Source organism: Parasteatoda tepidariorum, chromosome X1 (genome assembly GCF_043381705.1).
Source record: "Parasteatoda tepidariorum isolate YZ-2023 chromosome X1, CAS_Ptep_4.0, whole genome shotgun sequence".
NCBI classification, from domain to species: Eukaryota; Metazoa; Arthropoda; class Arachnida; order Araneae; family Theridiidae; genus Parasteatoda; species Parasteatoda tepidariorum.
Genome location: NC_092214.1, coordinates 82,776,293 through 82,799,940, shown reverse-complemented (window position 1 = coordinate 82,799,940; position 23,648 = coordinate 82,776,293). Strand labels below are relative to the sequence as shown.

Here is a 23,648-nt window from a genome sequence, read left to right as displayed (position 1 = left end):
TATATATATATATATATATATATATATATATATATATAATATGCTTAATATTATTTTTGAAATAACTGTACAGTAAGGATAAAAGTATGGTTAGAAACTACCAGAATATAGTAAAATTTACATTGTTTCTAGCTCTTACAGGCACACCAAAAAGCTCGTTAATTTTTACAGAAACGCTTTTACCATCAATTAATTATCATTAAAATAATGGTTTTATAAAATGCGAAAAAAATGGTTAAATGTGATAAAACTTTGTAATTTTATCGTGATACCTAAGAGCAGGGCCCAAAATCCATAAATTTGGTTTCAGTTTTGTAATTTTTGTTAAATTTGAAATAATAAAAACTATTTTGAATACCAGAAATTTTGGAAAAAAATACCATATAAATTAAAGATTACCAAATGAATTTTTTTAATACCGTAAATTCTGTTAACTAATTTTTTACTTAATTTTATTTTATCTATTTTATTTTTTTCCCCTAAGAATTTTATTACCATACAATACGATTATTTTACTATAATCTCTTTCTCTCTGTATTATATATGCAAATTGAATATATCAATTACCTTTATGTTCAAGTTATTAATGATATTTTTAACTGAATTTTTTCTAACTGCACTTTTGAAAAAACGTATTAGTAACCTTGTATTTTTATATTTTTAAACAAAAATATTAACATAATATAGTTCAACATACGCATAATTTTTTTTTCAAGAAATTAATTATAAAGTCAAATATCTTGAAACATCTTAACGTTTCCTAATAGCTTTTAGTATAAGCTTTATTTGAGATCAACAATTTAAAAAATGTAAATTATTTCAACGGTGTTTCCATGCAAGGAAAGCTTTTAATTACATGTATTTAAGTAATTGCATCAGGTATTTTATGCAATGTTTTGATTTTATTGATATTTTTTATAATGTTGAAAAATTTTGATTTTTTTTTTCCTTTGAAACTTGTCATAGTAGTTGTTTAATAAGGTATAATTGACAGAAAAAAACTTACTCTGGAATTTATGTATTTAATAAATATTAAAAATTAAGAAGTTCATCTGGTCATTTTTTAGCTTTCTCTGTTTTATGAACAATTTATATACATTATCCATGTATAAAAATGTTGAACAATTTTACTTTATTTGAAATATTGTATGAAATATTATATTCAATCAGCTGAAAAAGTAAAAATGTTACTTAGAAACCAAAATTTTGCTTGGGTTGTTAATTTTTATTGAACTACAAAGGTATTTTTAAATTAAATTACTTTTATTTGTAGTTTTATTGTAATCCATTCTTAGGTAATTACTTACCTTTGAATGACTTGTTTTATTTTTAATTCTCTTTCAATTTGTCTGTCATTTTTATGGAAAAAGCAATTCAAACGAAATCTGAAATAAACAGCCATTTATCTTTAATCATAGTAAATTTGTTTATGTAATTTAATTCTTTGAAATATTTAAAGCTCACGACTATTGTTAATATCTTCATCAAGAGATGGCGACACCATTCTGAAGTCCAATAATTGTGGTTCTGATTTACTAAAACAGAGGATTAATCTAATTTAAATGATTATTTGCGGATTAGAGAGAATTAGAAAATATATCACAAAGAATTAAAATTTATAATCAATTTATTTCATACAAAACTTTAGTTATTGGTTTTTGTAACTTTAAAAAAAATTAATTTTGTTAGATTAAAGCATTGGAATGTTTATTGAGATATGGAATTTGAATGAAATTTATATTTATTTATATTTTTTTCAAGCCAAACTTTTGAGATGTTGTTTTCTTTATAATTATTTATATAACATGAAGTTTTTATAATATGTTTGCTACATTATCATCCATAATATTGCTAGTGATTCTATGAGTCGGAGTTTCTTGTTTTTAGATAGAAAATTTCACTACTTAGAATAAAAAGTTTTTATTATTATTATTTGGATATTTTTGTTATCTTTATCGAATCTAACATACGAGAAAGGCATGACGCCAAAATCAACGCTTGCTTCATTCGCTTACTGTTTTTTTCCGAATCATTATTCATGACTTCCAATGATTTTCGTTGTTCTTAGATTTTTTATGGGGTTTAAGTGGGTAGTTTGAAGTCATAATCTTTTTTTTTTTTAACAAAAAGTAAATATCGTTATTTTATTTATTGCGATTAATTTGAAATCAACATTCTGTTGGTACCACCAAAAAACTTCTGAAACTCTTCAAACAAATCTGAAGCTACTTTTTATTTAATGTTATCCATCCGCAAACTTTAGATTAATTTTCGCAAAATCAATATTTTAACCTCTTGAGGAATATACTTGCAGTTCTATTGCACCTCACAATTTTGATAGATTTGTTTGATAAAAAGAAGAATTTTATAAATCGAGTTATAGTTTGATCAAAATTAGTTTATAAAACAAAAATTTTTGAATTAAAAATTCAAAAAATATTTATTTCCATAACATATCGATGAGTTTTGTTAACCATTAAAGAAAACATTTTCTAGGCTGTTACAAAAAGCTTTATATATTTAAATCATTTTTGTGCCTTTAACTGCCCACGAAATGATGCTAACTTTAGAAAAAAAGTAAATATATTTAAAATTTTTGCACTTTTGCATTTAACTTGAATTTAATTTGTAAAAATCGTAAATGTATGAGCAACTTTCTAGATATTTATACACATTGTAAAAAAATCTGGATTCCAATAGTATATTTAAACTAACCATGCTCTGTAGAAAAATGTTTAGATATTTTGCTTTTACGTAAATCTCAACACCCCTTAACCTATCTGAGAATTGTATTATGGCTTGAAACATTGGTGTATGAGGTTGAAATAAACATGAAAAAAGTCAAAAAAGTTACTGACATGGATTCCTCTAGTAAGAATCATGATACCTTTTTCCGCTAGCATTTATTTTCAAAATCAGCCGGTTCCATTCAGTCATCCTAACATATTATTGGTATCCAACTTATTACTACGTTTCCAACACATTAAAGGCAGACTTAATAATAATTATATGTACCAAAAAAGCATAGAATTAAACTCAGAATCAGTCAAGCATTAAAAGGACAGCGTATATTCACTTTATTTATTAAATTCTAAAAATTATATATGTAGGCTTTATTACTGTAAATTCAAATATAAGGATCAAGCTGAATACAATTTCCTAATTACACAACATAAATAATTAGTGCCAAAAGAGCTATTTTATTCTCTTATGTACCTAAAGTGAAAAAATTTAATATAATTTTACATATGGAATAAACTGCATCATTTCACATCAAGAAATATTTAATATAGATAATATTAGTAAAAATTTTTTGTTCAAAATGCTCTCTCATAATTTTAATTTAAGAGAAAATAAAATAGTTAAAGGTAGGTAAAGAGAAGACTTGTCCCACATATTTGGTTTCTTTCCATATATTCACAATTTTCGATGAATTTTATTAATTTTTAATACGTTTCTGAAACTAATTTGAAGATAAAAATTATGAAAGCAGTAAAAAGAATCTATCAACAGTTTTTATCACGGGGTTGATTTTTTAAATGGAAAAGTCTAGTTTTATATTTCTAAGAACTGAAGAAATTAGAGAATAAATTATTTATATATATATATATANTACCATCGATTCCAGCCAAATCTATGCAATTAAGCGGGTTATTCGACTAAAAGGGGAGTGCAATGTTCATATCTTGAATTTCTGTGAAATTTTACTCTTTAATTGTATTTAATGCAAAGTATATGCGTTTTGATTAAATAAACTTAGTTTTATGATCAATAGACAATTATAATTAATACTATCTGTGTTAGTATCATAAAATATAAATGTAATTTAAAGTTACATAAAAATAAATCAATATTAGTGAAAAGTATAATATATGTGAGGCCCGGTGGCTGAGCGGTAGCGCTGTCGTGCCACAGGTCCCTGGTTCGATCCTTGGGCCGGGCAAGGTTGACTCAGCCTTTCATCCCTTCAGTGGGTCGATCAATGAGTTACCAAGCTTGGGAACTAAACACTGAGGGTTCCGCGTACGGCTGACCACCTGACCGGTACATCTGCTCCTGCACCCCAGAGCCCAAGGTCAAGAAACTGAGATGGGCACAGTAGGCCTTGGCCCTCTACGGGCTGTCGCGCCGCTGAGTTTTTATATATATAAATATACGTATATATATCCTATTACGTAACCAAACTTTATTGTTTGTAGAATGTCATGTTTTATATATAATTTTCAAAAAAGTGTAAAATGCTTTGCTGACGCATCTTCTGAATTAAGATTTACCATTACATTAAAAATGAGATTTTTCGTTACAAAAAATCTTTGCTCTAATTACTAATTTATAAATTAAGTAAGTAAGATGATTAAGAGGATTACTATACAATATTAAATATTGCTTATTTTTCAATCCGTATTGGTTGAATACCACCTATAAATCAATGTTCCAATATCTCTATTTTTATAGGCTCTAAAAATTATTTTGAAAACACAAGTTTGATAATATGTACCATATTTCTAATTTTCATTTCATCCAAAATCTGTATAAATTTCAAAATTTCGATTTATAATTTAGACCGTGATAAAGATAAAATAATGATAGTTTGAAAATGAAAAAGACTGATTTTTAAATTTTTAAAGACTTCTTCTTAGTCTGTAGTGGATTCTATATTAAACGGTGACTGATACATCAGAGTTTAATTATCTTTGAAACAGATAATTATTGCAAAAAGTTTGTTTCAGGGATACTTAAGAGGCCCTAGATATTGACTTATTTTGAAAAAAATAAATATGTAAATAGAAAAATCATAGTTTTAATGGAAAGAGAACAATAGTCTGTATTTATTGCTGTTTTGTAAGGTATGTTTTGAAATTTAATTAGTGTTATAAACCTAATAAAATATTTGAAATATCAATGCAAATAAAAGAATCCCGGTTTATTTTGGGTTTTTGTAGTTTTTTTCAGGCAGAAAGTTTAATCTTTTCAGAAGTTTTGCATTCAAAAGCTGTAAAGCTGGTAAATAAACTGATATAAATTTGGTAGAGGATTATTATAAATACTAGTTTTTCTTCTCAATGTTTTGAAAAATCTAATTTTTCAAGGAAAATATCCTTTTTCATAAAAAATATTTAATCCTTGAGCTTCTCTGGTAAATAAGTTTACACTTATCTATTTATTTTTTTACTATTTCAGAAAAGTACTGAACTAATCTTTTCATTTTTATAAAAACATGATGAAAAACATGCGTAAATTGAATTGAAACATTAAGCAAAATTAGACATCAAAAACAGATTTTAAAATACTTTCACAGGGTAGGACGAAATAATGGAAACACTTCTATCGTAATAATTTTTTATCTTCATATTTCTCCTGAAGTACTTAACAAGGTATTTAATAACTTCAGAATTGTTTAGATCATGCGATTTTTCATACATATCAATGAAGTTTGAAACTTTTAAAGGTTTAAGGGACCAACAGTAAATTCCAAACGGAAAATGATGTTTTTGAACACCCTCTGCCAAAAAATGTAGCAATACGTTTGTAACTTGAGGTAGTTATTTTGATTATTTGATGCATTAATTAAACGAAATTTCGTAAGCATAGCTTCAATATTTATTGACATACGGATATTTTTATTAAAAACAAAAAAAAAAAATTTCTTTTTTGTCTTACGTTTTTTTTTGCCGTATTTTTAAAAATATTCAATAAAACTAAACACAATTTTTAGATCTTTTTAAAATAAATTTAAAGTTTGTTTCTTTTAAATTTGAATATTGTTCAAAACTGCGCAAGACATAAGTAATTAAAGTAGTTATTTTATACTCCTGGAAGATTTTTTCTTAATTTTTTAGTGAATCGTATTTCCCAACTAATTAAAAAAATTCCAATTTGGATACCTTAAAAATATTTTTTTAAGTATTTCAGGAGCAATATGAAAAAATTTATTAGCATGAATGTAATTCCATTATTTTGTACACTCCCTTTACAGCATTGAGCATTATAAAAATATTGTATATAGTCACATCAATTTACTTCATTCACATATATATAGAATTTCTATTTAGTATTCCTTCAGCATAGATGTTACAGTGCAGTAAAAACGAACTACTTTTATCTAAATAAGAAAGAGATCAACTAGTAATATTGAAAATGTGATGAAAATAGGTAAAATTCAAGCATTTTATTTCATACAATTTTAGATATATTTATAATTTCATTTTCAGTTTTATATGCTAATAAAATATCAACTCTTATCATAGAGCTATAGTATAACCCTTTTTAACTATGCTAATCCACCTAAAAGTAACTAATTTATAAACATGTTTTATGTAAGTATCTTTGGAGATGTTAATTGGGAAAGATTAAAAAAATATTTTACATTCTTATAAAGCTCTCTTACTTAAAATGCTATAAGTTCCTCAGAAATGAGGATGCTAATTTGATCTGCTTATGGGAACCATAGTTATTCAATGCTTTTAACAATCACATAAAAGTCGTTGCAAAATATTTGCTTGGTACCAATTGACTTTCTGGAAACGCTATGTCGATTAAATTTTTTTAAATGTGTGTAATATTTCAATAATTTAGAAAATGTCCAGCTGATGATTGACTGATTTCAAAATCCAAAACCTCAAAAAAATGTGATAGTAGAATGAAATCAATATGTTTATTGTGAGAGCTGTATAAATTTTAATTTCAAAAGCTAAAAAATGTTATAAAGAAATTTTCCTACTTAGTTACAAAGGTTGCCAAGAGATGGCGCGTCAAATAATGACTAGAATGATACATTCTAGCGTTAAAACGTGAAAGGAGGGTGTAGTATAGAGTACAGGATCATAGGTTTAAGCTGTATATTCTGTAGAATAAAATGTTTCTCTCTTTCTTTCTTTTTTTTACTGGAATAGCAATGTTTGGTTACAGTTTTACGGCCTATTACTTTCAAAAAACTCTATTTGGTGCACTGCGCTGTCTGTTGGTAACTTTTGTAACTAAATTCCAAAAACTTTGGCATAACATTTTCACAGTTTTTAAGATAGGCATACTTTTTAATGCGAATCTTTGTTTTCGAGATTATTAATTTTGTACTCAGTCAGTCCTCATCTGGTCACCCATCAAACGTTGAATGACTGAATAACAATAAATACTACATCGATTATGTATTTTAAATTGTCTATGACGTTACCTCAATTTAAAAACTTTTAGAAATGCATTGACCACAATAATTATAATCTTTATATTTAAGTAATTTAATTTATATATTTTTTAATCTCTCGTTGGACGTTACTGTAAAGAATTGTGCATATAAATAAATAAACCTGTTAGAAACGTTCAGTCTATTTTTTTTAAATGGATGAAAGCTAAAATCAATACCAAGTAAAATTTTCGTACTAAATATGCCGGTTGTTTTGTAAACAAATCTTAAAATCTGTCGAAGAACTCGACTTTGTTACATTTAGCCACTTAAAACTGGAAATCAACTACAATATATCTATGTCATCCGGTATCTCATCATCAATAGTATACAAATACAACGTCCAATAGAGAATATTAAAGAGAGCAAAAGCACAAGGAAACAATATTCGAGCATATCCATCAATACGGCTTCCTCTATCTCGAGTCCAGCTTGTTTGAATGTTAGTGTTGATTTCTCTGTATCGTTTTTTCTTTTTCCAGCGAAATGGACGGAATCTTTTAAAAAACGTTTCTGATTTTTTTTCATTATCACAAGAAATTCCTGCAACTGTTAGTTCATCTCCATTTTCTTTGTGCGTTTCTGGAATCTGAAAGTTCAGAAAAATATTAATACGCTGACTGAAAAAAATTTCAACACCAAAAAGGAGTTGTGCTAGGTAAGTTAAATTTCGTAGATCTATTTACACAACTAAAATATTATGTCTTCTTAAATTTCATGCTTGGCTCATCAGATTGGCGATAATAGCGCCACTTTGAACATGTGAATGAGGGTTGCTTTAAATATTAGTTCTACATTTCGCAAGCGTTATTTTTCGCTAAATTTTGATATAGTAATTTGCTGTTAGTCAAGAATGCCTTTAAGAAGACGAGTAAGCCATTATCAACAGCTCACTGACTTTGAACGTGGTCGTGTAATGGGGCTACGAGAAGGCGGATTTTATTTTCTCGGTATTGCAGACAGACTGTAGTATTTAGTAGTAGACACAAGTAGATGTATCTACTATGCATAATTTAATAAATTTTTAATCTTTGTTGAACAGCTGACCCAATTTTGGGTTTACGACTACCAATGTTCAACTTTGTAGCCTTGTAATTTTGAACCCAATTCAGAATACAAAGGAACTCCTGCATCAAATATTGAGAGAAATTCGCCTTCATGGAGGACTTTTCGATGGAACTAACCCGCACTTACGTTACATGGTGAAGAAAACCACTAAATATTCCCATAGTTAGTCTGACGGCAAGGGGACTCTAACCCATGATCCGTGTACTACTGAGGATATTTTAACATCAGCTGGATGCGAAATTTCGGAATTCGTATCGACAATTGGAAGTTGAACTTTCGATTCCCTGAGCCACCACGACTCCACTGTGTATGATTTTAAAACCATCGTTGAACAGCAGACCGAAATTTGAGTTAACGACTACCAATGTACAACTCCGTTGCCTTGTAATTTTGAACCTAACCAGAAAACAAGAGAACTCCTGGACCAGTACCCCAAGAGTTATGGATTTGTAATGGTAACTTGGAGGACTTTTTGACCCTGATAGATTTAACGTGCACCAGTCAACTTTTACTGAAAGGAAATTCTTCGGCAGGCAGGATTCGAACTCCTGTTCTCACGAACGCGAGTTCAACTCCTTACCAACCAGACTATCCCGGCCACTATGTATGATTGTTGGCAGCAGTGGTCAAGGAAATGTACTGCTTCAAGAAGACCGGGATCTTGGAGGCAACGTGGCACTACTCAGACGGTATACCTCCATGTACGGAGTATGGCTGTGGCACACCGTACTGCATCTGCATAAAAAAATCCAAGTCATTCACAACTAACATTTATTATCTCTGTATTGACTGACCAAATGCAACAAGCATGGATCTCAATCACATCACGCAAAATGAAATACGGCATCTGTATGGCACAATGCATGCCTGTTTACATGCGTGTATTTAAAATTCTGGGGGTTGCATCTCTTATTTATGTACCAGTATTCCACACTTGAAATGTTTTTTCTCTTATTTGCATTAACCTGTGTTCTAGAATCTTTAATCAATTAAATATGTTTCTCAGACAAGCGCATTGCCGAAATTTCATTACTCTACAGTAACTTTTTTTAGTGTTGAGAGTTTTTTTTCCATCATTGTATTTTATTCAGTTTCCACGACGATAGAAAATTGAAGAAAAATAATTAGGTAAGATACAAATTTCTGTGTACTGGAAAGAATTGCACTTTTTATAAATAATTAAATTTATGAGAAAACTTCATTCAAATAACAAAAAGTAATCTCCCCTAGTTATATGTAAGTATAATACGTATTACGTAATAAGTAAGCATAGAGGAGGGGATTCAATATTTATATGCTTAATAAACTAATAAAAGTTGGATCTAAAAATTGAATTAAATATTAGATAAATATAAAAATATATTTATCTAATAAATTAGATAAATAAATTAGATAAATAAATTAGATAACTATATAAAAATTGGATAAATATAATTACGTATTTTAACAGCCTGTTAAAAAATATAGTATTAACTGGAAGCTGTTAACATTTCTTAGCTGCGAATGAGAAAATAAAAATAGGTTTTTTGTGTGGGGATACAATTCTTTTGTGGCTATTATGGTGAAATTTTGTTACCAAAATTTCGACTTCTTTCCTTCTAGCTAAAATGCTAAAAGTTGTCCAATGACGAACCAAGTTGCATTCGTTTTCTGACCGATACATGCAAATTCCATCACCATTTTATATTGCCTTCTATTCTTATTAAAATCCAGAGTTCTTTAAATTTTCACTGCAACTTTGAAAGTATTAGTTCTCATTTTCCTGATAACAGAAATCAGAATTTATGACTATGATCTTTCCTAATGGAATTCATCGTCAGTCAAAATTATGCTGAATTTGGGATAAACTAGAGCATTAAAATGTTAACGGATGCACTGTGTTGGATAACATATTAAATTTAAATAGTTTTCTAAACCCAAATACGAGCAGAATTTATAGTCAGATTATCACCAGTTAAAATTAAACTTCAATTGAAACTCCAACAAACTGTACAATTAATTAAAGGGATGGCTCAAAGTGTAACTGCACTTCTGTTTTTGACAAAATTTCAATCATTCACTAATGCACTCTTCATTTTTTAATGTTTTTTGTTTGGGAAAAACAAATTATTTTCTCTTTTTATTTTTTAAATTTTTTATTTTCCATTTTCTTCTTTCTTGTTGCCTGTCTAATTTTTAAGGGAAATCATTGGAACTTCAAGTGGAGATTACATGACATAAAAGTTTGCTCCCACCATTTAAGCAATTGGAACCTGCATTGAAATCAAGCAGATAGTTCCAATTCAGATATGTGCAAACTAGCTTCTTTGAAAAATATCGAAATTTTTAATGACGATAAATTCCATTTAGCGAGAACATTTTCATGCAGTTTTTAAATTTTTTTTTCATTTCACTTAAATAGCCACCAATGCTGCACTGAGCTCCAGATGAACATTGAACAGTCTAACTAGTCAAAAAGCTGTTAGGATTTCCATTGACGATTTGGCAATAAATTCTTTCTAAATATTTGAATTCAAAAACATGTTTTAGTTTTTATGATCAATAAACTTTTACTGAACGACAATTAGACGATAAATCTTGTGCGTAGCTGTCAAGAAATGATCGAAAGTCACATTTCGTCAGACATGGAGGAGCAGTTTCAATTTCAGCTTATTAGATAATCCAAAAGTCATCAGAATTTTGATTGGTGACAAATTCCGATTGGAGATAATATATCGACAAATTGTGTTTTTACTGAAAAAATGATGATTGAAATTTGAATCTTATTTAACACAGAGTTCCGATTCAAATTTTAGTGATCTAGCTAAACTAGTGAAATTAGTGAAACTTTTAGCACAGAATTTCGTTAAAAAATTGCATAATTTTGTTCAGGGCGTTTTATTATGATAAATAATATTTCAATTAAGAAAATTTGCTATTTTATCTGTTTTTTTACATAATTTCAGAACAAATGTATAAAGTGGTAGTAATAGAAAGCAAATGTCATGGAAATATTACATATAGATGCTATATTTCAAATAAAAGAGTAAAAGAACCAATATTCCAATCTATTTTATACTTGAAAATTAATATTGAAGCGTAATACCGTATTTATATTATTCAATATGGTTTAGTCTAGAAACATTGATTTAAATGATTTGAAAATTAGCTCTATATTAATACAGTAAAAGGAACAATACATATAACTTATAAACCTGAAAATTCAACTAAATGCTTTACATAATCTAGTATTATATTTAAAATTACAAAATGAATAAATAAATAAAATTAAGAAATCTTACACTTTCCTTGTCTTGTTGAAGCTTCAGAGCTCTTTGTAGTTTAATGAGATCATTTCTATCAACGACGTTAACGCAAGCATATTCAACCATTGCAGCAAAAACAAAGGAAAAACATAAAATGACAAACCAATCTATTGCAGTGGCATATGCAACTCTAGGGAGTGATGACCTGCCACCAAATCCCATAGTTACTAAAGTCAGCACCGTAGTTGCGCCTAAAAAGGAAATAATTTTTTAAATTGCCAGGTGCAACGAAAATATAATGAAAATAAATAAGAACTTGAAACAAAAAAGTACAACTAATATTAATACGTAGCTCCGATTTAATATCAGACAGACAGAATATCCATAAAAAAAATTTTTTTTTTATGTGATTGAATGCTGACTTTAAATGTTTATAGTGATTTAAAAAATTGCATGTTCGGTTTTCAATGTTTAAGAAAAATAGTAATTGTGATTATGAGTTTTTAATTTTTCCAGTAACAATAGCGATCTCAGTAATAAACATGAACTTTAAAATTTCTTAGGTATGAGTTATATTTCAAAATCATAGCCTTTCATTAATAAATTTTTTTGTAAAAATTAGTTAAAACCTTTATATTTATACTTTTTGCCATATTTGAGACAAAAAAAGAAGAAAACAGTAGCTATAAAGAAAATAAGTCTAAAATATTCACGTTGAACATATAGTGCTTTTCAGGGATTTCTTTATAACAATAAGTACATGTGATGCAAAATGTGTAACATGTGTTAATTTTGTTAGGCTGACTGCTTATAAAATTTCCATTGGTGACTTCCGCTGGTTTATCTGGTAATTGGGTCTGGTAATAAAGGGTTTTCATAAAACTCCTTTTTTTCTTACCTATTTCATAACTTTTCTTATTTGACCAACCTATAAGCAGCACAATTAAATTTCTAAACCTTCATATAAAAAAAACTATGAAACAGTGAAAAATGGAAGCAGAAAAAACCAATTCAAAAGTCTGAATAATTTAAATGGTTTCATTTATGAGTTTTCTAACATTCAAAATACTATTTTCAGCTACATTTGTTTAATGAAGAGTATTGAGTAAGTTAAGATAGAATGTCGATTATGAAACTGCTGAAATGACTAATGGAAACTTAATATTGCATCATTTATTATTAACTTTAAGTAATTTCCAAGAAAACTATTTTGCTATTTAGTTCACACCAAGATACATTTTTGAGTGTCCAACTTTTGCAGCAAATGTTTTGAGATTTCATTTGGTTTCTCTTTTGGATTCATTGCAAGATATTTTTACAGCTGACAGTACCATGGCTGACAGCTGCCATTGTTCAGATTTTTGATATCATATGAGATTTCTTCTATTTTTTGTGATTGTGACAACCAATGGAGTAGACAACAACTACTATTTCCAACTGCTTCATACAGAAAAATTCATGAAACCCATATTCGGTACTTAATATATTTGAAATGATTAAATAAAAACTATACGTGTATTCAGTCTCATTAAAACAATTCATCGCATCATCATCAATTATTAAAATTATCATTATTTAAATTATTTATTATTTTCATAAAGAATTCAAATTTGCATGATAGCAAAACTAATGAGTATGTGATAAAGTTAATCATAAGCAATATCTTAATTCAAGCATATGCAAAAACAAAATATTTTTCTTGAAGTAATCAATTTTTGTCTTTTATGCAAGAGTTTTGAAAACACCCGAGCAAGTTTAAAATTCAAACTTCTTATTTCTTTCCACATCTGCAAATGCTTATTCATGATAACTAAAAATATATATTAATATCAGGAAGTAATATTTTATACACTAGCTCTATGAAATTCAATATCTTGATATGAACTCTCTCATATTTCCTTAAATCTGTTAATATGGTTGAATGATTCCGTTAAAGGTTATCAACATTTCTCCGAAATAACTGAGAGTTATTTTATTCCATTCAACGATGCAATATTAGAATTTGAGAACATTAAAATTCCTAAAACTCGAGGGAATAAAGTAATTCCTTCGTTTATCAAAAGATGTGCCATTTCATTGCTGATTTCATATCATATCTTTTACATTTCATCTTATATTTTATATGAATTTTCTTTAAACTAATTGATTTTGTTAAGTACAATTATTCGTTATATATGTTAATAGAAAGAAAATTGTAAGTGATTGTAAAATTTTTACATTTTTCGCAGATATTAGAAAGTGTAAACAACGAAAATGATTGATGCCATACTGCGACAAATATATGACAGAAACTGCCATTCTATCAAACTTGCCAGTATTATTGGTAAAATCAGTTGCCAGTATTATTGGTTAATTTATAATTTATCAATATGTATTTACTTTATTTTTTAGCTATTATCGATTTGGTATCTGTATTAAAGAGATTTTTCGTGTTTGTTAATCTTACGATATAGGGATAATTTTGTTAGAAATTTCAGTCACAATTAATGGCAATCATATGGTATTTATCTGATTTTTATCCAGATTTGTTTCAAAGCAATGTTATTAGTTTTAATTAAATAATTTATTAAAAAAAATTTAGAATTGTAGATTAAACGCATTTTTTATTCAATACTCTAACGTTTTAATAAATTTAAGCAAAATTGTTAATATGTTATTTTAAAAGTATTGATAGATTATGGTGGGAAAGTATTACGTTTACTTTTCGCTTTTAAATAATTTTATGAGCAAAATTGTTTTAAACCCATATCAATCACATCCCAGTATGACATGGGATTTAATAAGAGCAAAATATTTTTCCGACAATTTGGAACCAAAATATATGAATTAAAATTGTTAAAAAGTGAAAAAAGGCAAGTTTATTATTATCTCCTGATAGAGCCAAAAAACTTCCCCACTTTCAAATTTCAAACTAAGTTTCTAAGAGTAAGCCATACCCCACGTTAACTATTTCTAAATGAAATTTAAAATCTATTAAATTGAATTGGAACTTTCAATGTAGCAGATATCTTTAACTTTAAGAAACTAACAGGAGAAAGAAACCTAAATTTAATGAATGCAATAGTATATCAAATTTTATTCATATTCTTCCAAGCTATTAAAACGTTGAAAGATTTTCTGTACTTTATTTTTCTTCCTAAAAAGTGATTTTAGAAGAAATGTTTAAAAGTTCTTTAGTATAATTGCTATATACAACTTTTAGAATTAAGAATACAGCAATTATATCTTATAATATAAATGAATTGATTTCAAACTAAATTTAAGAGTGATTATACTCATTTCAATTATTTTAGATAAACGCATTTACGCTTTACCATCCCTAGTTAATTTTTTTTTAATGAGAGCAGTTTACTTAAAATTCCGGTTTATGAATTATAGTTCTTAGTACCACACATTTAGTAAGAGATACATAACTGAAAAGTAATTTTTCCGAACAGATTATAAAAACATATTTTATTGTTAATTTTACAAAAAAAAAATCATGCCAAAGCACTTCGGTGAAAACTGCTGAACTTTTCGGCGTTCTCATAGAGCAGGAAATACGGTAAATGTTACCATATTCCGGAAGCTTTAATCATACTTTTTTCACAATGGTGATTTGACATTTTATTGGATGTGTTCAAAAGTGCAGAAATATTATGAGCTCTGTATAAGTTTTGTTTTCTGTTTTATTAGTATTGTGCTGCCCAGTTATGGACATGCATTCATTTCCATAGAACAATTTTTCTTTTCAATCTTATGCCTTACCAAAGTCAGTAAATTTTCCTGTTACTGACGTGTTTTGACACTAAAAGTAGCCAAAAGTTTTATGTTTTTTTTCACTCTGCATGTCATTTTGTTGCAGTTTTAAAATCAAGTTTATAGAAACAGAAGTCCTGCATTTAAGCATGGGCATTTTTTTCACATGGGATTTCTTTCCCCTCGTTCCAGCAGTGATTATCTGCAGTATAAAAATCAAAATTTTCCCCTTTTTTATACACCTAATCTCATAGTAACTGCTTTTAATGTTGATTATTTTTTCAGGATTCCGATGATTGCAATAAAATAAATTTGATAAAATGAAATGAGAACCCTATCAGAGTCACTGTAATCACTTTTTTTGTTGAAAAGGATCATGACAACTTATTTCTGCTTTTTCTTTAACACAAAGTTTGATAAATCTTTGCTAAATCAAAGAGTTCAACATGAGTTCTCTTATACTGAATGGCAAATTCAAAACATTATCGCAGTGGACAAAATAAGTACGAAAAGGTGATATCGGCTTCATAACAATTCAACACACTGTGCTAGGACATACGTTTTTTTGAAGTAAATCTCATGTACCCAAGCTCATACACAGACTAGCTCAAGTACAGACTAGAAATCTTCGAAGTTTTATCTTTTTCTTCTGAAAATATTGTTAAATTTTCAAACGCTCCGAAATAGACTCTAGAAAAAATTCGACATTTTGTGAAAATAGGAATACAGAAAGATAATAGAAGGTTTTGTCATGAAATTTAACTCTCAACAGTTCAAATTCAGTCCTTGTTCGTTTGAGACACTTTTTTTCTTTTGAGGGATGATGTTGTTTTGAGGTATCAATTTAAAATTGTAGATTGCATATTTTTTGAAAAACTTTCAATGGCTATACACTACCCTACAATAATGAGATTTTGTAATTTTTCAAGAATTTTAAAATTTAAATTTCTTTTTTTAAATTTCTCAAGAAATACTTAAAGGATTTTTTTGTAACTTTAGAGGTACTTAGTTCATGCTTTTTTCATACTTAACTATTAGATTTAAAGCTTTCAGAGGTTTTAAATATTCTACAATAAATTACGAAAGAAAACATGTACTTCTGAACATCCTAAGCCAGAAAACCAGAAAATCAAGCGAAAAACTTGTACAGGGTAACAAAAAAATATAGGGATCATTTTTGAATGCTTTTATTTCTAAAATTTAAAGCATAAATTCAGCGATGCTTCTCAATATGTCGACCTCAAGCATAATAGATTTGTCTACAATGCTTCGACCATGATTTAAAAGCCCGCAAAATGATTTCCTGGGGGATTTTCTTCACCTCTTCTCTAATAGCTCTTTGAAGGCCTCTCAATGTAGAAATTCTTCGCTTATTCAGTTTGTTTTTTAGATGTCCCCATAGGAAATAGTCGCGTGGGTAGCATCAGGACTGTTTGGAATCCATTGTTCTGGTCCCAGGAATTGTACTTGCTGATCTGTTAAGAATTTCTGGGTGACCTTAGACGCATGCGATGGGGCAGAGTCCTGGTGGAACACAACATCACCATTAGGGTACAATCTGCAGTAATCATCCTTAAGAAAGGGCTTTATATCTTCTGTATGTAATACTCAGAATTCATTTTGGTCCCAGGTTTCACAAACCGAGGTTTGGTCACACCATGGGCGGATATGCCCATCCAAACCATTACGCCTTTGGGATGAGGCACCGTGGTTGATGGTGTCAAGTCTCGCCTGTTCTGCCCACGGCTAACATATTGAACTTCAGATTTAGCATTGGTATCAGATAGATAGATCCAAGCTTCATCAGTTGTAATGAACTTTCGCCATCTGTCCTTACGGAGAAGCTAGTAGAGTGGCCATGAACGATGCCTCCTAATCTGCACCGATCTCTCACTTAAATTATGACATTCAGGTTTTTTATGGCATTTTTTCTTCAACTTTTGATTTAGTTGATAGCTTACAACTTTCTGACTCACGTTAAGAGCTTTAGCTATGCTTGCCAGTGTTAGTGGATCCGGTTTTGATGTCATCTAATCAAGCTTCTGCAAATCTGATTTCTTCAATTCGCTTGACCGACCACTTCCTTTTGGTTTTGCATTATTTCGCATCGATCCGAGTCTTGAATTCTTGATGCGACTGATATGGCTGAGTGAAATTGCAATACCTTTCCTTTTAAAATGGATTTGCATAATCCTGTGGCTCCATCGCAGTTGTAAAAATGCTTGTACTTGACCAATTAGCTTTTTGTCAAGTTTCTTCAAAGGCATTTTTGTGATTTTATGAAATACTATTGCAATTGAAAGTCTAATAGTAAAAATGTTTCAAAACTTTAGTGGTAGATAAACACAAAAGTGATCCTTATACTTTTTTGTTACCCTGCAACTTGTATAGATTACTTTAGCTTTTTTAATTATTACATAAAGTTTCTTAAGATATTTATAGAGATAAGAACATTTTTAAGAAAGTATGAGATATTTATAGAGATATGAACATTTTTATAAAAAAAAATCAATTTTTTTGAATTTCGTTTTTTCTGCTATGAGTTCATAAATATCCAATAGAATCAAACAAAATTTTTGCAGCAATTTAAGATTAATTACAATATTCTTGATTTAAACTTTAAAAAAAAATTGCTAAAATCTGCGCACGATATGAGTATTTAAGTTAGTTCTTTTATACTGCGCGTGCGAAGAAAAAACTTTAATTTTTCTTCCTCATAATTTTGTAGTGAATCGTACTTAGCAACTAATGAAAACAATTTGATATGAATATCTTAAAAAATTTAAAAGTTTCAAATAATTTTCTAAGTAGATTTTGTAAATTTCAAAAAATAGGTTGAAACGAGTAGGGGATTTTCACAAATATCATTTTGTATAGTTAGGCAAAATATAATAACAAATGATACTACCATACAATAATCGTCATGACACCAAACAGTAGTGTTAAAAGGAAAGAAAACAGAAAATTATTCTTTTATGGGGGATGATCCCCAAAAATATATGGTGTCATTTCAAAATTTTTTTTCCAATGCCCGCCTGGGGAATGACCTATGTCATACAGGCATCTGAAGGGTTGATTTGTTGGTCACTTTTTCAGGGGCACCATATTAGGTGGGCCAACGTTGCTCCCACCGTAAGAACGGATAATACAGATCCATGCCTTGCTCGGGATTTAAACCCCGAACCCTTCTGATGCAAGGCCAGTTCCCTGACCCCTACACAGGCCGGTCGGCTCATTTTTAATAAATCTTGTTTAATTGTACAAGATGAATTGCGGATAATTTTTGTTTTGAGCTTCTTCAAAAAGTGCAAAAAACTACTTAAAAATTTATTTGAAACTTTTTAAATTTTTAATACATTTAAATAAAGCTTTTATCATTAGTTGCTTAATACGATTCCCTAGAACATTAAAAAAAACTGCTTTAATTTTTTCCTTCGCATGCGCAGTATAAGAAAACTAGCTTAAATACTAGCTTAAATATCTTGCAGCTTAAATCCTCATACTAGCTTAAATAATCATATATATATAATTTTTTAAAATTTCATATCAACTGTTTTGTAATTTTAAATCAACAATTTCGCAAATTAATAAATAATAGCTGAAATCTTGTTTAATTCTATTGAATATTTATGAAGTTATAGCAAAAAATACGCAAGGCGAAAAAGAATTTTTTTTTTATAAAAATGCCCATATTTCCATAAATATTTAATCTATGTTTACGAAACTTTATGTAGTTACTAAAAATAACTACTAAAGTGATCCATACAAGATTTTGCTTGATTTTCAGGCATAGGGTGATCAAAAATACTTGCTTCCTTTCGTAATTTATTGTTCGCTTTCCAAATCTCTGAAAACTTTATAACTTAAGTATGAAAAATCACATGAAAGAAAGATCTCTAAAGTTACAAAATAATGATTAAAGTATTTCTTGAGAAAAAAATGTCAAAACTGAAAGTGTCCCTTCCATCCTTCCATTAATATAGGATAGTGTATCTGATAGCATCAATAACCTATTTAGGTCACAGAGATTATCCTTATAGTGAACTTAAGCGTTCGCTATAAAACTATATCAGTGTTGCAGTTTAACAACGATTTTAAGAGCAAACGACTTCAAAAAATGCTCAACAAAGTTAGTGAAACGCAATTTTTCACTTATTCCGATAGGACATAACAGTAAAAAGCAACTATACCTCTTGGAAATGAGAAAGCGTTCATAAATAGAATACAATTTACTACTAATAAAGTGAAACGAAACTTTGAGGTATTGTTGCTTTTATGTTGTTGTTGGATCAACTGCTTCAAAGATACTCATATTTTAACTTTTTAAAAAAATGCCTTAATCGAACTTGAACTTTGATATTTTCTTCAGAGGATACAATTTTTTTAGGAATCTCAAACTTGCATCTCAAACAAACTTCATTTTTCATAGTCTATTTTTTTAACATTAAAAATCGACATAATCTAAACATATAACGAAGAACATTTCATTTTTTTTGCATAATTTTCAAAGTAATGGCTCTTAAGAATTAATTAAGAATTAATTTACCAATAAATTATACAGTGAAGAGCCATTACATTATGACCATCCTCCATCTATAACAATGGACTCTCCCATGTTTTCATGGTTTCTCGCCCAGGAACAGGGCACATCAGGACCCATAATCCTTATAGAACAATCCCTGACCTCTGTAAGCTACTTGAACATAGTTGCAGACCAGGTTCACCCATTCATGGCAACAGTTTTTCCTGCGGGGGATGGCGCTTACCAACAGGATAATGCACCATGTCATAAGGGTCGAATCATCGATGAACATTCCAGTGACTTTCAAGTCATGCCTTAGCCCCCAAATTCACCTGACCTTAATCCAATAGAGCATTTGTGGTCCTACTTGGAAATTCAAATTCGTGCTGCCACGCTACCCCTTCGCAATGTGAGGGAATTGCAGGACCAGTTGGTGAGCGCTTGGTACCATATACCTCAGACTACCTATCAGCACACCTTGTGGAATCAATGCCACTGCGGTTGCTAGCAGTTTTGAGGACTAAAGGCGGTCCTAAATGTTATTAGCAGGGTGGTCATAATGTAATGGCTTTTCGGTGTACATCATAGTATCTCTTAAGAATTAATTCAGCAATAAATTAATAATCATAGTATCTTACCAACAGCCACTCTTCCTGGAGCGTCACTTTTGTTGATCCAGAAAGAAACCCATGATGCACCTACTATCATAGCACAAGGGGCGTAGATTTGCAAAATAAAATACCCTCTTCGTCTTTTTAAAATAAATCTGGCAAGCAAAGAGGATGTTCCTAAAATTTGTATTTTTTTATCAATCAAAAATAATACAGGTTTTATAGATTACATAATATAAAAAATATTAATAACCGGGAGTAGTTACAAAATTAAAAATTCCAATGTACTCCTGAGAAGGAAGTACACTGTTAAAAATTTCGGATCGGATTATGGTGTTGATTTAAATGGATAAATTTAATCTTTTTACGGAAACTGTAATCAGATAAAAAATATTTTCCATAAATTTCTAAACTGTGATAATTCCGGATCAAATTACGGTATAAAGTACCACCACTTTGGGTGCATCCTCCGTAAAATCCATTTTGCCGTATAATTAATTTTAATCGTAAAATATTATACAGTAATTTTGACAGTAATATTCATTTCATTAGAGTGATGCAGTCGTTTATGGCAATTAGTACTGTAAAAATAATGAGATATCGGATTTTTGTGTTGCGGTAAACATGAATTTTACTTAAAAAGTACCGGGAACCTGAGTGCCGGTACTTTCTACCGTAATTTGATCCTTAATTTTCTAAAATGTATTTATGACAAAAAAATAAATGTATTTTTGCACATCAAATTATATTTGCCTGATTAAGACATTTCTGAACAAACATTAGTCATGCATATAGCAGACGCTGAAAAGTAAATTTAACAGAAAAGAGGTGATTTTCATCCCATATTCTCCTTTTTTATGAAGAAGTTTGATAAAATTACGACTTATCTTCAGAATGTAACATTTGTTTTACTATTTATGTGATAATTTTGAAACTTTGATGGTGTTCCTTAAAGGTCATGAAAGATGTTTTAAAAATTTGATAGAAGTGCGTCAAACACTAAATTTAGGGTGCTCGATTTTATGTGGTAGATAATAGTATTCACGATTCCTATCTAGTAGCGTGACATAGTAGTGAGATAGCAAAGTCAAACCAAAGAAAATGTTGAATAAAAAAGGCCACCAAAAGTTTAATAAAAATTTGTTTGATATCAAAAAATTTTTTTTAAATTAATTTTAGGTCCATGAATTAGATTCTATTATTTTTCATGATGCTACTTGTATGGTTTCTAAATTATTCATCCAGACCGTCAGCCCTGAAAAAACGTTTATGCTTCAAAAAAACAGTAAAAAAACGGCCAGCCTTAATCGTTATGCCTCAGGGACACAACGTTAAATCGCTCGAATATTTCGTTTCAGAGGTTATATTTATCAGAAGAGAACTAGTAGAAGTACTAACACATTTGATGGAGTTATCCTTGAGCAAAAAGAATTTAACAAATTATTTATTTGATCTACTTTCCCACCTAATTTGTTAATTAATAAAAGCATCCTTAAAAAAAACAACAACAACGGTTGCAGTTGTAAATTTTACAAAACAATTTAGTTATGAAATCATTATAAGGTGAACGACTTATAATTTAATTCAATGATAACGGTAAAATATTTATTAAAGGATAAAAATGCGGACATATTTGCTTCAGGAGCAAAATAGTAAAATCATATTTCACAGTTGTATTATATAGTAAAATTTTACAATTTTATTAAAGAAAACAGAGAAGTGGGCTCCAGTATACCCTTTTTCTCTACTACTTAAACAAATGACAAAAGAAGTGGTGTGCTCATTCTGAACAAGAATTAAATAGACAAAAATAATTGATTTAAGTTTAATATACAGAAGTTATTCCTTTTTTTTATAAAAGAGTAAGCACGTATCTATTCTTACAAAAGAAAACATGCTAATAAAGGACGAAAACGATCGTTTATAATCATATATGGCTCATTACAAGTGAAATAAAATAAAACCAAAATAAAAAAAATAAAGCGTTCATGTCACTGATTTTAATGAAAATTTTTGTGGAAAAGTTCTTAATGAAAAATGATGGAAATAATATTTTTAAGAATTTTTGGACAGAAAATACGGTTAAGGGGCCATTTTAAAATTTGAGAAATATGACCCTGACGAATAAGACAAGAAAAAAGAACTGAGGTCAAGAAATTTCTTTTCCGCGAAACAATAAAAATCATAAATTATTTTTGTTGAAAACCACGTTTTATTTTTTAAAGAGGAAAAAAAACACCCCAAAAATTATTTCGATAATTATTTTTAAACCTATAGAATTATTTCTTATTTCGATCATTTTCTTAAATTAATAAAAGAAAATTAAGGAAAAAAAGAGCTATCTACTGAGCTTAAAATGCAAATATATAGAACTCATAAAATAAGTCAAAAATATAGAGAAAACATCGAAAAATATGTAAAGATTTCTTAAAAAGGAATATTTATTAGGAAAAAGGATTAAAAATTAAAAATCGAAAACGGAAAACAAAATTAGGAAAAAATTTAATCACGTAATCTCTGCTCACACGATAATATTAAAAAAAAAGTGCTTTCTAATATTGTATTAAAGTAGCCAAAGCAAAATATATTATTACAATGTTGTTAGGAACACCAACACTGAAAGGATAATAAAACTTATTAAGCAAAAAAATTTAAAATAAAACGAAAAATACAAAATGAAAATTCAAGGAAATATGGAATAAAACTAAAAATGTAATAAATGAAGCGAATAGCGAATTCAAAATGCACTTAAACTTACCAGCATTTTTTCAAAAATGACTTAAAATGTTTTCTTAACACGCTGTTCATCATCCTCCATTCACGCCTCGATTTCCATATTTAGTAATCTGGGAAACGGGCGATTGAAAACATTTTGAATAAATTTTGAAAAATCCCGTAAGTGTAAGTGCAATTAATTTCACTACTCGCTTTATATATTACATTTTAAAGTTTTATTCTGAATTTCCTTGATTTTCTTATTTTCTAATTTTTGCATGATTGCTTTATTTTGCATTTTTTGTTTTATTTTTCACTTTCTGTTTAATAAGTTCTATTTTCGTTTCAGTTTTAAGTGTTACTCACACCATAGTATTCATATATTTTGCTTTGGCTATATTACTGCAATGTAAGAAAGCACGTGTTTCGGATATAATCATGTGAGCATATGGCGAGATTTTATTTTTTCCTCATTATTTTGTTTCTCGTTTTTTTACATTTTTGAATATTTCTTAAAATATTTTTTTTTACATTTCTTTTTCTTTTCCTTTATATTTCTTATATATATA

At 28.7% G+C, this 23,648-nt stretch overlaps 1 protein-coding gene across 2 annotated transcripts in view; it reads right to left on the bottom strand.

The window, feature by feature from the left end:
* Positions 1–6,867: 6,867 nt before the first annotated feature.
* Positions 6,868–23,648, bottom strand: part of LOC107453206 (gamma-aminobutyric acid receptor subunit alpha-2-like) — a 74,547-nt gene continuing 57,766 nt past the window's right edge. Inside the window, exons 7-9 of one of the 2 annotated variants that reach the window (XM_016069933.3) lie at positions 20,392–20,541; positions 11,530–11,744; positions 6,868–7,769 (exon numbers count right to left, since the gene is read on the bottom strand). In XM_016069933.3, coding sequence (XP_015925419.2) covers positions 7,467–7,769; positions 11,530–11,744; positions 20,392–20,541 — 668 coding nt within the window. In that variant the 3' untranslated portion in view covers positions 6,868–7,466. The remainder of the gene's footprint in view (positions 7,770–11,529; positions 11,745–20,391; positions 20,542–23,648) is intronic. The other variant, XM_071187581.1, reaches the window with a different exon arrangement.